The sequence below is a fragment of the Miniopterus schreibersii genome, assembly GCF_964146895.1.
Source record: "Miniopterus schreibersii genome assembly, chromosome: 12".
Classification (NCBI taxonomy): Eukaryota; Metazoa; Chordata; class Mammalia; order Chiroptera; family Miniopteridae; genus Miniopterus; species Miniopterus schreibersii.
The window spans coordinates 65,942,318-65,957,708 of NC_138112.1; the positions used below are offsets into that span (position 1 = coordinate 65,942,318).

General features: G+C 41.0%; 1 protein-coding gene across 4 annotated transcripts; it reads right to left on the bottom strand.

The window, feature by feature from the left end:
* Positions 1 to 2,555: 2,555 nt before the first annotated feature.
* Positions 2,556 to 15,154, bottom strand: LOC308565790 (glycine N-acyltransferase-like; the record flags this gene model as incomplete). Of its 4 annotated transcripts, XM_081155394.1 has the most annotated exons (7): positions 14,876 to 15,154; positions 13,896 to 13,980; positions 12,416 to 12,511; positions 9,256 to 9,363; positions 7,769 to 7,895; positions 6,256 to 6,427; positions 2,556 to 6,042 (listed from the first exon to the last, which is right to left on the bottom strand). In XM_081155394.1, the coding sequence occupies exons 3-7, from the start codon at positions 12,491 to 12,493 to the stop codon at positions 5,640 to 5,642; spliced, it is 888 nt and encodes a 295-aa protein (XP_081011520.1). In that variant the 5' UTR covers positions 12,494 to 12,511; positions 13,896 to 13,980; positions 14,876 to 15,154. The 4 variants fall into 4 exon arrangements, with proteins under 4 accessions (XP_081011520.1, XP_081011519.1, XP_081011521.1 ...); XM_081155393.1 differs by lacking the exon at positions 13,896 to 13,980 and having other exon boundaries at positions 14,876 to 15,030; XM_081155395.1 differs by lacking the exons at positions 13,896 to 13,980; positions 14,876 to 15,154 and adding an exon at positions 13,611 to 13,646.
* Positions 15,155 to 15,391: the final 237 nt, after the last annotated feature.

A 15,391-nucleotide genomic window follows, 5' to 3' on the forward strand; every position in this document is an offset into this window, starting at 1 on the left:
AGATCGTCCAGCTTTCTAATTATGCGTCGAATGTATCCACTTTGCTACTCACTCCATCTACTGAGATTTTTTTACTTTAGTTCCAATATTTAATTTCCAAAATCTCCAGGTGATTCTTTCATATGAATGTAGCAGAAAATATCACAATTATACTTACCTAAAGTTTTCTCTTGTCCTATTTCTCCTCAGCAGGTGTGAATTCATCCGCAGGTTGAGTCTGATGCCTCTCTTTCCCTTGTCAATTCTTTAGTCATTCTTGGTTTTCCTTTTATCTTTGACTTTGAGAGTTCTTCTCCACACTTAAGAAAATGACTGTTGCATGTGCATGGTATTTTGGGACGATGGGATGGGACACATTGCAAGATGTGACAATAGTTTGCCATCTTTGTGTGAGACCCTATTCTCTTCCAAGGCTCAGAAGCTCTCTGCTGCCTCCCAACCCCAGTGTTCCTCCTCATGGCCTCACACTAGCAAAATGCTTAGCAAAAATCAGGATGGAGTCAAGGGTCAACGGCCCAAGCTTTGGGTAACCTAGCTCTGATCAATAATAGCCCTGAGTTGGGTTTCCTCCAAGTAGTGTGTCTGTTGACTCTGGGCTAATCCTCCCCACTGTGCTTTTCTAACAGACGTTTCAGAGGTATTATAGGTGGTGGTTTCTTGCAGTTTCTTGCAGCTTCTAGGAATTCCCCAACACATCTGAAGCATTAATGAATTCTTCTCTTCCCTGCCTCTTATTGATGTTAATTTTAGTCATTTAATGAGGCTTAGACAAATGATAAGACAACTAGATCCATCTGCCGTCTTGGGCCAATTCTCTGACATGTGCTTATGAAATCCTTTTTATATCTATTTTTACAAGGGCGTGTGTTTTATCTGCATTTTTAAAATGGGAAAACAAAACATATCATGCTAATATGATTTGCCCAGGATCATCCACTGAGTGGCTGAACCACACCTGAAATTCAGACACACTCCTGACCTCTAGTCCTGTGTGGTAACCACATTACCCAGGGCACTAGATTTATGTATATTAAAGCAATAGTTTGTAGTTACACAACATGTAGCAGTCATAAGTCATTTTCACACGCACTGTGTTCTCCTTTCCTCACAAATACTCTTGATAGAGCGCTATTATTTACCCCAGGCTGGAAATTTTGGCTATTAAAACAAACAATAAATTTATCAGAGACAATTGAGCTATGTTAGGTAGACTCGGGGCCTAGGGATTTTAAGTCTTTAGATGGACATAAGTGTAAATCTTGGGATATCCTGGATATTTCTCTACCACCTACATCAAACAATAAGGCAGCCAGCATGCTGAAAAGATGCCCAAAGAAACTCATCAAAGGCTGAAAAGTCATCTTGTTTCCCATAAAATATCTTATCTTCATCTTCAAGAGCACTGGATTGCTCCTTTAAAGAACTCCCTAGCATCTTTAGCATCCATGAGCTCTGTAAAAAGAACAACTTGGATGGGAGCTCCAGCTCAAGGAAAACTAAGAAATATTAAAGATGTGAGAGGAGTTGGGAGGGAAATAAAAATGAATGTCTTAGGTGAATGGTCTGAGCCTTTTCTAAAGCAACTAAATTAACCATAGATCAAAGAATTCTTTGCCAATTCTGGAAGAAGAATTGGAATAATGGAAGAATCTGTTCCATATTTTTTCCCATTTTAGTAATAATAATAAAAACAGGTAACATTTGTTGAACATTTATGTGGACCCGATGCTGGCTACTGTATTATTTGCCCAGTTTATTTCCAGGAGAGGGAGAGAGGGATAGAAACATCAATTGGCTGCCTCCTGAACTAGGGGTATTGAGCCAGCCACACCGCCGGGCACCAGGCACTGTATTTTATGTGAATTATCTTGTTTAAGTTTTTTAACTAGTCAGTGTCAGCAAATAGTGCTATTCTCATTTTACATATGAAAATCTTAAGATACAGACATCATGATCTCTAATACTATTTTTTTTTTTTTCCAGTAAAAGTGACTAAGACTTCTTGAAGAAATCATTGATTCTGGTTTCCTGCAGAGAGATATAAAGTAAACTTGAACCATTTTATGTGTCAGAAAGTAAGAAAGCATTCAAACATTAGTGAGGCCACGTCCAAAGATTTTAAGGATCAGCAGAATAGTAGGTTCTCTTGGTGAAAGTTGCAGTAATAGAGAGTTATGACTGTAGTTAAAATATATGGACTCTGCCTGGCTGGGCGTGGCTCAGTGGTTGAGCATCAACCTAGCATCCAGGAGATCGAGGTTCGATTCCCAGTCAGGGCACATGCCCGGGTTGCGGGCTCAATCCCTAGCCAGGGCATGCAGAAGGCAGCCGATCAATGACTCTCTCATTATTGATGTTTCTATCTCTCTCTCTCCCTCTCCCTTCCGCTCTCTGAAATCAATAAAGACATATTTTTTAAAAAATACGTGGACTTTATGAGGCATTATGAGTCCACGATGACACACAGATAATATGGTATTATTAACTCACAGGTTCATTGACAACTGTAAAAATTAATTAATGCTATGTACAATAGAAGGCATTCTTTTACTTGGCCTTTATTTTGTAAAATTACAAACCCTAAAAATTGCAACAATGACATATTAAACTCTAAATACATATGCAGTCTTTACCTATGTTCATTGACTTTATTTGCCACATTTGTTTATACATGCATTGAAATCCTTTTGTAGGTTGCTTCTATTATGATCATTTGTCCCAAATATTTAATCATGTATCATGGAAGTACAGGGACATTCACTTTCTTAACCACAATACAAATTTAACATTTCTCTACTTCTGGTAACTAATACACAGATCATATAAAAACTGCCAATTATAGCAACAATATCCTCCATAGAAGTTTACTTTTTGACCCAGCATCTAATCCAGAATCTCAAATTGTTTTTAGCTGTCAAACTTTTTAGGTTCACTTTTTCTGGAAAAATTCTTCAACCTTTCTTTTTCTTTCATGATCTTTAGAATTTTTACATGTACATGCCAGTTGTATTGTACAATAACTCTCAATTTTGGTTTGTTTTACTTTTTTCTGAAGTGTTTGTGTAATTTTTTCCTTATGACTAGATTCAGGTTATGCATTTTGGGTAAAAATATTATATTAATGAGGTTGTTTCTTCTTTAGTGAATCACATCCAGACACACATTATTGGTGGTATTAATTTTGATCACCTGAGCTCATTAGGAGGCATTTTTTAAAAAACTCATAGGTTGTATATGAAAACTCTAAAGTCATGTGAAATCTGCAAATTTCAATGGGATATCATTTAAGATATCCTTAAGAGTTGTAATGTTCTAACGATACAGAAGAATAGAAGTATCTCTCAGTTACCAAAATCTTAGCATCCCCTCATATCCAAAGGTATCTGGATCTATAGTTTTGCATCTTAAAACCCTAATACCCAATTAGTTGATCAATCAGGATGAAGCTATAGACTTGTATGAGTAAATTTAAAAAATGAAGACATGAATATAACTCTAATTCAAGGAAGTGGGTTAAACTGTTCCTCCACCCTTGAAGTTATAGAATTATTGATATAGCCCGGCTGGACGTGGCTCAGCGGTTGAGCATCAACCTAGGATCCAGGCGATCGGGGTTCGATTCCCAGTCAGGGCACATGCCCCGGTTGTGGGCTTGATCAGTGACTCTCTCATCATTGATGTTTCTATCTCTCTCTCTCCCTCTCCTTTCCTCTCTCTGAAATCAATAAAGATATATTTAAAAAAAAAAAAAGAATTATTGATATAGCATTAAACATATTGTTGAACACATTCTATCAGTTCCCCTTGGGTTGGTGAACACACAATACAATATACAGATGATGGATTATAGAATTGTACACCTGAAACCTGTATAATTTTATTAACCTATGTCACCCCAATAAGTCCAATAAAAAGTTAAAAATAAGTTTTAAAAGATAAAAGAAACTAGGCATCCTAACTATTTTTCTGGTAGGAAATAGCTTCAAGAACTTAGGATGGTACACACCTTATTTGAGTGGGTATGAGTTACCATCGAACATACAAATGTTTAGAGCAGGGTTTCTCAACCTTGCCACTATGGATATTTGGGGCCAGATAATTCTTTATGAGGGGCTGCTCTGGGCATTGTAGGGTTTAGCACCATCCTTTTACCCACTAGATACCAGGCACATCACCTCCCCAAGCTGTGACAACCAAAAGGTCTCCAGGCCATTTCAAATTCCCTTTCGAGAATAAAATTCCCCCTGGCTGAGGACTATTGTTTTAAGGGAGTCAAACTCATGGTACAAATATTTTTAAATTAATTATTTCCATTATTAAGTGGAAATAATGACTATTTAGTATTCACATACTTATTTTATATATACGTTTGTGTGTATATGTGTGTGTGTGTATATATGTAATTGCCTGTTAGAGTAATAACCTTTAAACTCAATATAAAAGGCATAATTAGGGTAATTGATTTAGATTTATGAAATTTTACAGTTGAAAGCTTCTTAACGTTGTGCTTCAATTAGAAGAGCCAATAAAAGTTTAGATGTACTGTATGTGTAAGTTTCAAAAGGTCATTTTGTGAGGTTACAAGAATTACTTAGTATTTAAGAATAGTTTGTTTGTTGCCCAAAATATACATCCTTAAAAGAGAAGTTAAATTTATAGATCTAGCTTAAAGTGCTTAATTAATTTGGTATATCATCTAAACCAAAGTAAATGCTATTTAAGAGGTCTTTAAAGAGAATTGTTTTAAAAATCGAAGACTTTAAAATGATTTGTAAACAAAACCATCTGCATCTGAAGCACAGAAGCAATCCATCACTTGACACCATCCCGTCTCAGCCATGGCCCACCTCCCTGGGTCTGGGTCTTCCCACTCTCCATAAACCCAGTTCAGGCTCTTCCCATCATGAACCACTTCACTTCAACTTGTACAATCAAACGCAGAATCTCTTTATTGCTTGTGAGTTTGGGTAGATTTAGGAAGCTCTTCTTTTAGAAACAACATTGAATCAATTTCCCTGGTGTGGGAGTGAGGAGAGGAGAGGCTTATATAAATTAGTCTTTTTCTTAGTAACTCTCCCTGCTATATCATGTTTAACTAAATATTTCATATATATTTGTATGATTATTTAATGCACTGTGTTTAATGTACTGTGTATAATTATTTAATGTACTGATAAAGCAGCAACCTGAGAAGAGTATAATCTCTACAGACCTGAGCAGAGCCCACTTGCCTATTGTTAAGAGAAAGGCCATAGAAAGGTTGAGTAATGAGTCATAATGACCAGAAAATACTACCCAGCCCTGGAAAATTTAGCAAGGCTCTACAGATCCACACACTAGGAGTTCCAGAAGCCATTCAAGGCAGCATAAAGCTCATGAAAAGAGTGTCCATAGATCCCTGGAAGTGTGGGGATCTCAACCATGTGGAGTGCCTGGGACTGTGTCACATTGAGACATCTATGGGAAGCCCAGCAGTGACCTGAGTGCAGGGACCATGATATTGAGCATTCGCACTGCTCCCCCAGAGCCCACTTCTTTACCGATAATGACAATTATGTACAATTTATTCTCTCTCTCTGCCCACCCATCACTGCTCTAGGCACATGCCAGGGCCCATCTGATGCTTGTGTAGGACGGATTCACAGAGGCACACAGTGCCACTGGTTCCAGGTACAGGGCATGCAGATATGATGCAGATTGTAACCCATTTTCTGTATAATTTTGTTTTCCTCTTCTGTGTGAGAATACACCGGGAAGCCGAGTTTCTTCAGAGCCTGGGTGTGGATATACATAACATAGGAGATGAGGCCCTGGTTCCGGTACTCAGGCACGGTGGCCCCCATCCGTATCTCTCCTGTCTGGTCCATCAGGTCCCAGCACACAGGTGTCCCTTCAGGCCCCAGCAGACAGAAGGTGGGGAAGTTCTGGATACACCGCTCAATGAATCTCTGGCTCCTCTCATTGCCACCAAAATGCCAGAATTTATTCACCAGGGCCGCGTGGGTAACATCCAGCGATGAGAGTCTAAACATTTCTTGATTGCTATGGAAGTTCCAAGAGAAAAACCAAGTTCATGAGTATTTATTATATTTGTTCTTGTCCCTATTGCCTAACTTACATTTCTGAAAACCATGATTTGGGCTGCTTTGAAGAATATTGACCATAAGCTGACAGGAGTGAAAGCAGGAAGGGAAGGTGGAAGGCTACTTCAGGAATGGGAGGTGTGAGTAGTGAAGTGACTTTTGTCAAACTTACATGGCCTTGGGTTTACCATCACCTGGTGGTAATTTCTTTCCATCCAACAGGGAAGGAATCAGTTTCTTTACGGTGTCTAGCGCCATGTAGAGAAAACGCTGTGTGTGTTTCACTTGGAAGGATTGCACGGCTGCAAGATTTTGTATCACCTCATTTAGGCTGGGCTGGGAACCTAGATGGGATTTTAAGGAGAGATGTAATGATTTCAGTGCATTTTGTGGAGAAGCTGTCCAGTGGAGTAAGAAGTGTCTACATTTACAGTCTAAAACCCTTGGTTATGGCTTGGTTCTGTCACCATGTGACAGGAGGTCACATAGTCAGGATTTGTGCAACGAATGTGCTCAGCGATTCATTCAGCCATGGTGATACCATTTGTGGAAATACCAAGACTGGACTGGAGCTAAATTTTCTGGGCTACATGATCATGCTGTTTTGATAATCCCATGAGATGAGTTATAAAAACAATAGTAGCCAACATCTCTTATGCAATTCCTGTGTTCCCAGTGTGGTGGATTGTTGCAGGAATGGCCCACAATTTGGCCACCTCTCTTTGTATCCATTCTCTGGAATAGTGCCCTCCTGCACTGCATCATTTGCCATATGATTGCTTTTACCATTGGCAAAGAGTACATTTGTTGCAGGGAGAGGCTTAAGAGTTCTTGCACATTGGTTCTGGCCCTTTCTTTGTGCTCCTGATTTCCTTGAGACCAACACCATGTGAATGGTATTAGAGTAGCCTGCTGAGGACTTGTGCTCCTATCATGTGGCACTGTGGTTGCCAGCGCTGACAGCCAGAACCTTCATTTAGACATGTGATTGAGGCCATGCTAAAGCAACCAGCCCATAGTCCATCCATTAGTACCCAGCTGCATGAGTACCCAGATGGAACCAGAAGAATGGCCTTGCAAAGCCCAGCCCAAATGTTGATTCACAGAATTATGAGGTTTGCTATGCAAACCTAACTGACACATCCGGGTTTTGTGCTACGCAATTCCTATTCAGCATTTTATCTAATCTGTTCAACATCCCTGTGTTTTAGGTACCATTATCCTCATTTTTATATATGATCTCAGTGAGGACAATTCATGTGTCTAGGATCACATAGCAAGTAACAGACAAATGCTGTCCCAGCAAGTCCGATTCTGGAGGGCATGCTTGTACCCATGACAGTGTCCTTCATGACCTGAGCAGTGCTTTATGTAACGAGTTGTCATTCTTATTCCAGGCATGGAAGGCCCTAGGGGAAGCTCTCCTCTGGCACCCAATCAACCTTAGGGATTCTGGATATGTCTGCAAAATATGCCATAAATTCTTGGCTATCAAGGAGTTATGTTATGTTTCTCTACATGAAGCCCATACTTTGCAAGCTTTGAGGGTGTTTTTCCCCCTTTACAGGTATATTCACAGATGAGTCAGCAGGCTGAGGGTTTGAAGTATGGAGAAAGATACTAGTTGTAGAGGTAATTGTCAGGACAGAGAAGTGAGTCAACACATTCCCATTCTTCTTACTTACTCTGGATCTGCAAATGCTGTTTCCAGTCAATGACTTCTAGTGAGCTAAGCAATTCCTGACAGTTCTTGGGATCCTTGGAGTAGATTTGGTAAGTATTGGTGTAGTGATCGCAGTCATCAACCATCACCTATTTTTGGAGAAAGGGAAATAAAGCACATTCCATGCAGTTCATGATTGCAATACTTTTATTCTAAATCCCATTATGCTGTAATATGTTTAAGTACGAAAATACTGGTATTTTTATTGGTGCATTACAATTATTTTCTGAATCATTTAAATCATGAGATCAAGATGAGAGACTCAAGTTTTTTATGTATGATGTAAAATTGCAGAACAAGACTATCTTCTACCCATATGTTGCATAAAAATTTCAAATCAAACACAGGCACAACTATTTAGAAAGCATTCTTCTGTATTGCCATCCTCCTCCACAGGAACGAGGGAGAGGCAGTAGACAAGGAAAAGCTTCTGTTGCAAGAATAAATTTTAATACAGTTCAAGTAGTTATCAAACACAAAAACTATGAACATGACAATATCAAATCTGGTTACAGATAACTCTGAATTAAAATCTCCATCCATAGTTAATGAAGCCAAAGAGCCTGAAAACTGCTCAGAAGTGCTTTCATAAAATAATACTATATTTAAACCCATTGTAGTTCCAGAAGAACAAAGAAACCACTTATTTAGAAAGATCCCCTTAAATTATTAAATAACAGATGAGATTATTAGGAGGAAAATGGCACAGGAGAATATTACCATGACTAGTGCAGAATTAGGAAGCCTTTTTTTAAATAGTTAGAAAATGCTCTACAAAATACACTCAGAAGTTAGCAATGATACTACTAACACATTTAAGATAAAACATATAATTATTTTACTTATTTAATTTTCATTTGTATGAAAAGTATACTACTTGTATTTTTATAAATTTATAATTTCACTGGCTGGTTTAAAGTGAGCTTAGAATTTTTGTTTTTCAAATTGAGTTGCACTAATTTTTAAATGTTCCCCAAAATATATATGGAAGTCCTTGTGTTACGAATTTCCTTTTTAGAATCACCTCCACTCGCTGTCCTGTTTTGTACCTTCCTGTCTCTGCCCTCGCTGTGCCCTCTTTTCCTTGTCAGACTAACAAAAATATAATTATCTACAAAATGTAGTTCAGGTGAAACTTCCACTAAGATGTGCCTCTGGCTTTTTTCTGAGACCTCCATCTTCAACTCCCCCCCCCCCCCAGTTTAATCAGCTTCTGTATCTGCTCTTTCTCTATGTTGTGCGTCTTCTGTTCTTAGACACTTTTCATCGAATTGTAATTTATTTGCTTATGTACTTTTTCCTCCAGGCTGTGAGCTCCTTGAGGACAAGGACTTGTTCACCATCATTGTCATTCATTTCTCGGTCCCCTGGGTCTACACTGCCAGGCGCAGACAATGGTAGGCACATGGAGCAAATAGAAGTGTATGCATTCCACATCGGGCGCCTTACCTGCTCCTGAGGGCGGACAACCACTGTGTTAAAATCAGGCCACTTGTCCACCAGGGCCTTTAGCTTGAACGGGTTTCCTTGGTTCATGTGGAAAACGGTCCCATACACCTGCAGCATCATGAGAAAGTGAGAGTCAGCTTATTAGGAAGGGATGGCCAAGTGCCCAGTTCCAGCTGGGTAAGGATTGTCTCTATGAAACCAGGGTAAGTAACTGGTAGGGCACCTACTTCAAACAGTCTTCAGGTCCTATTTTATTACTCCACTAGAAATAGATTTTGGGGTGGAACCATGAGAATATTATATAAATATAGTCAAATATGCAGATACGTAAAACAAATTAAAAATCATTCACTATCACATTGTAGAATTTAGTGACATATCTTTCCATTTTCCACTTATTTACATAGTCACACCCAGTTTTTAAATAAGGAAATTACTTAATATATCCTTGTTTAACATCTATCCCCCTTCACACACACATACAAACATAAACACACTATGCAATGGTCATCTTTTCTTTTTTTAAATCCTCACCCGAGGACATACTGTAATTGACTTTATAGAGAGAGGCAGGGAAAGAGAGAGGAAGAGAGAGAAACATCAATGTGAGAGAGAGACATCAATCAGTTGCCTCCTGTACTCACCCTGAATGGGGATCAAAACTTGGGTATGTACCCTGATGGGAAATCAAACTCATAACCTTTTGGTGCATGAGAGACAATGCTCCAGCCAACTGAGCCACCCAGCGAAGGCGCAGTGCTCATATTTTTGACAGTGTAATAATTTTTCTTCAAGGGTACCCATCCTTTCCTTCAATCAAAGGGTCTTAGGTCTGTCACCTGGCTCAAGTCTGGGAATGAGTTGGGAGGCAGTGTTGCTCTGTTTGTATGACCCAAGTAAGACCTTGGAGTTTGTGCAAAGTACTTGATGTAATTCCTGATAATTGGTAAGTGTTCAAGAGATGCTGGATATTAATTTTATTATATTATTTTATTTGGCAACCCTCGCAAAGGTTGAGAAACATCTGCCAAAATGTATTGACCTTCTGGCTTTATTCAGTTTACGTGCAACAACACTGAGCCTCATAGATGTTTAACTCTCGCATTGTTTCCCAGAGCAGAGTGAACTGTGGAATCAAAACAGTCTGATTCTAGACCCTGCCTTCTCCATGGTTGCCCTACACTATTTCAGTAAGAAGGATCAGTGATTTGGGTTTATACTAAATGCCTGAGGCTTAGTCTCCAGATATCCCCACATAAGGTGTCAGAGCACCAGGAAAAGCCAGTGACCATAAGTCCTTTGTGCTTTCCACAGGCCATAAGTTGTGAAAATTATGGGCCTAGTGTTGGTAACAGTATGGCCTTATTTATCCTTACAATGTCTGTTGGGTTTGTAGTAATGTCCCCTAGTTCATTCTTAGTGTGGGCAATTTGTGTCTTTTTTCTTTTTTCCTAGGTCAATGTGGCTATTAATCTTTTCAAAGAACCAGACTTTGGGCTCATTGATTTTCCTACTTGCTTTTCTCTCCTCACATTCATTGGTTTCAGCTCTTATCTTTTCTAATTTCCTTAGTTCTATTTGCTTTGGGGATAATTTACTCTTCTTTTGCTAGTTTTTAAGGTGAAAACATAAAGCATGGATTTGAGACCATTATTCTTTTACAGTATAAGCACTTAAAGCTACAAGGCTCCCGCTTACCACTGCTTTGGTTGTATCCCAAGACTCTTAACATGGTGTACTTCCATTTCTATTCAACTAAAGTACTTTCTAATTTTGGTGTGACATTAAAGCATGATTTATTTATTTATTCATTTTTAATGTGTCTTTATTGCTTTCAGTGAGACGTAGAGAGAAGGAGAGAGAGAGAGATAGAAACACCAGTGATGAGACAGTCCTTATTGATTGGTGGCCTCCTGAACGTCCCCGACTGGGGATCAAGCCCATGACCCGGCCATGTGCCCTGACCAGGAATCGAACTGCGATCTCCTAGATCCTAGGTCAATGCCCAACCGCTGAGCCTCCCCCAGCCAGGCAGTAAAGCATCATTTATTTAGAAATGTTTTTATAATTTCTAAATACATGGGTATTTTTGAATAACTTCTCAGATTTTTTAAAAATTTTAAGTTTAATTCCATATTGTTCAACGACATGCTTGACATGATTTCAATTTTTAAAAAAATTTTAAAATATGATCTATCTAGGTTAATGTTCAATGTGCATTGAAAAGTAATATGTATTCTGCTGTCATTGAGGGAAGTACTATATAAATGTCAATTAGTCCAAGTTGGCTCAGAGTATTGTTCAGGTCTTCTATATCCTTACAGGTTTCATCTGTATTGTATAAATTATTGAGAGAGGAGTGTGGAAGTCTTTAATTATATCCGTGGGTTTACCTATTTCTTCTTTCAGTTTCATCAGTTTTTACTTTAGGTACTTGGAGCCTCTGCTGTTAGGAGTAGACAGTTTAGCATTTGTTTGTATTTTTAGTGAATTGATACCTTGATCAGAATGCAATGGCACCTTTTATCCCTGGTAACATTCTAGTCCCTTTGCAACATATATTAGTGCAAAAATAAAAATAAAAAATGAAACACACATACACAACAAGAGAAAGAAAAAGTCTCTATGGTACAAGATCATTGATCTACTTCTAAAACGAAATTTCTGCCTCACCCCAAATTAAACAGAATCCATTTGTGTTTGACAAAATAAAAACGACCTGTTATGAACTTTCAAGTAGAAGCATAATAGTTAGCCTTTCACCACTCACTTGATTGGTCAGAAACAATCAATTAAGCATTAGTGTGTTAGTTTCGGTCAACTTTGCAATTCTGGAAACACTTCCCTTGATATCTGACATATTTCTTAGAAGAGCACAAGGGAATGGTGTTGGGTCATCACACAGCAAAGGTCAGAGTGCCTTCCAATCCCAGCATTGCCACTCCCTGCTGGTGTGATCTTGCTCAAGTCATGTAACTGAGCCTCCAGTTGCTCTTTGGTTACGTGGGTCATAGACCTGCCCTGCGGCAAGATCATGGGCACTGACACGTGAGAGGAGCGAGTGCCTGGCAGAGAGCAGTGCTCAGTGACAGCTAATTCTCTTCCCAGCTTTGTCATAGGCAGTCATCGTCCTTTCTCCCCTAGAAGGTTCCACTCTCACCTTTAAGGACTCAGGGAGGAACTTCCTCAAGGCTTTCTCTAGCATCTGCTGCATTTGTGGGCCTTGTAATTGGAACATCTTGGCAGGTACCTGAGCCTAAAGAGGGGATCAAGAAACACGAAGGAGTGAGAAGTGCTGGAAGACATACAAAGACACAAAACAGACACAGTAGGCAGCTCTAGCTACTGGCCTGGCCTTACCCCCGCCGTTTCACTGGTGCCCCATTCACGAGACTCCTCACTAACTCCAAGGAGGGATAAGTCTGGCAGAAAGCCTGGGTGCCTCTTTCTGAAATTATTTTTGGTATTTGTTAAACTTTAAAAAATATTTCTCAATTTTCATTTTGATGTTTACATCGCCTAGAATTCCAATAATTAAGGATTCACAGAGATTAACCAATATATTCTCTAAGCATGAACGAGCGTGCTTTGAGGTTTACTTTAATTCAGGACAAGCCTGACTTTGCCAATCAGAAGCTATATGACACTGGGCAAGTTGCTGAACGCCTCTGTGCCTTGGTTTTCTCACCCGTGAAGGACAATGACTGGAGCACCTGTGCCACAGAGCAGCTGAGCAAGGACATAAACCAAGGCGTGCACGGTCCTTAGGACAGTGCTTGGGACATAGCGAGTTCTCAATTAGTGATTCTAATCATTGTTAGCCTTTTTATTATTATCATTAGTAGAAGCAACAGTTAACCACACTGCCATTCTGTGACTCTTCTTCGGCACAAGAATTTGTGGTGAGCATTAAATGGGGGAGAAGCCACGGAAATTGGCACCTGCTAAGTAAGGAATGACCTGTCATTATTGTACTACTCTAAGACCCATTCACATGAAAGTGATGACATATATGCTGCCCTATGGGAGAGCCTTAGAGTGAAAATGTAAAAGGCACATAAATGATAGTGCAGCTGAGAGGACTAAAATTACGTTTCCTTTCTGTGGCTTCAAGTGAACAGTTCATCTCACCTGTGCTGTAGTCCTGGCACTAGATGCTGCATTGTCCTTCTGAGGCCCTAAGCAGGGAACGTAGCGTTCCTAGACAGTGTTTATCCAAGGGGCAAGTGCCTGACTGCCTTAGAATGGCACCAGGGATTAAACCAGAACCTCTGCATAATATGTCTACCAACTGCGCCACATGAATGTCCCCTGAAGCAGCATGTTCCTTCCCAGGGCTGTCCCATTTCTGTTACCTGTCCACCAACGGCCAGCTCCCAATGCACTTCACATTTGTCTACCATTTCAGCCGGAGCCTCACTTTAGCCCGTCGGGAATTTCTCCCACACTAGGGAGCTGCCCTGTACCCTGCAGGCTCCTGTTGCAAATTCCTCCAGTGGAAGCGCTTCCTTTCCCCAGCAAGACTCTCATTCCTAACGGGCCGGGAGGTGCCGTCCACGCAGCAGTAGCATCTGAATCCTGTGCCCCCGGGGAGGCAGAGGGGCTGAGGGGCCCAGAGCGCGGGCTCTCCTCCTTCTCACCTGCAAGCTGTTCTCTGTCAGTCTCTGCACAGATCCTCAGGGAGAGGCCAGAAGCCGCAGATTATTCCAGAAGGTGAAAGAGGACCTGCAAGAGTTTATTTGGAGTTGTTTACTCCCCCCACTGGTGAATGAAGTTCCTGATAGAACCCGAGCAGCACGCTGTGGAATCTTCCAGCAGCAGAGTGGAAGGTGGAGGGCCTCCCCCAAGAGTCCCATGTTCAAGGACGTGGCTCTGTGACCAGGTTGTGTCACCACTTTATTGACTGTTAAACTTCCATGAACTTTCCTGTTTTCTCTTCAACATATCTTGTGCACAAGTAGGTTGAATTCATCAAGAGGAGACAGGAATGCCAAGGAGGCTTTCTCATACATAGAGACAAGGCAGACAGCTCTGGTGGGGGAGGGTATTGGGGGGTGCAAGGATTGAGCAAAAAGAAAAGAGAGAGAGAAAGTTCATGGACGTGGTCAACAGTATGGTGATTTGGAGGGAGGAAGGGGGTGTGTTGAGGTGGAAGGGGGCATTGAGGGGATGAATGGTGATGGAAAAAAGAAAATAAAATGTCAATCTGTACATTTTTCTTTATGATTAATTTATGCTGTAACTAATACCCATTGAAAAACAAACAAACAAAAATATAACTTTATAATAAACTAGGAAGATGAAATATGGCCATGTAGCAGTGTCCCCCACATTAAGTGCTGCATTCACCACCTGCTTCCAGAAAGTGCCCGAAGCTCTCCTCATGCATCTATCGGTTCACACCGGGAGCCCGCAGGGTCTCCACAGTGCCGAACGAGTTGCCCTCACAGAGGAGGTGCCAGGGGTGTGCTTCTGAAGTTCAGTCATTCCTTCTCCTTAGGGATCTGGGGGTACTGACCATAACACACTAGGAGTGTTTAGGTGTGTGTCACTGAAGCGCAGAGGATGTCACAAAGCAACGGTTATCTTCCTGGGGGAGGAGAGGAGCATGAGTCCTTACCTGGGAAGCCGCCTCCACACCGATCTCGCAGGTGTCCCCAGGAGCAAGTGAGAAGGGCAGACTCCTGGGTGCTGCAATTGCCGTTTAATGCAGGCAGTTCAGCAGGATCTCACAGAGAGCGTGGCAGTGTGTCTCCTCCCGACACTGCTGAGCTGAGGCTTGCAAGGTGACCTTTGCCAAAGCAAAAACGTCTGGTGTCAGCTCTTATGAAATCCTGCCCTTCCTCCCTGGGTTCACGGTGAAGGAACTGGCTCTGCAAGGTTCAGAGGCTGGCTGTGCCATCTGAGCTCCCCTACGCACAAAAGCCAGGCTGCTCTCTGCCCCCGCAGGCCCTGCCATTGCTCTGCAGTGTGTGCGGAACCAACAGGCCGGACACTGGAAGGAGAGGCAGATGGTGTAGACGACAGCTTCTCCTTCCCGTCCCAGGCTCAAGTAGCTGCAGTGAGAGCAAGTGGTAGGAAAGATACGAGTGAGGCCTGATTTGCGGAATCGGGCCCTTTGCTTACGCTTATGCTG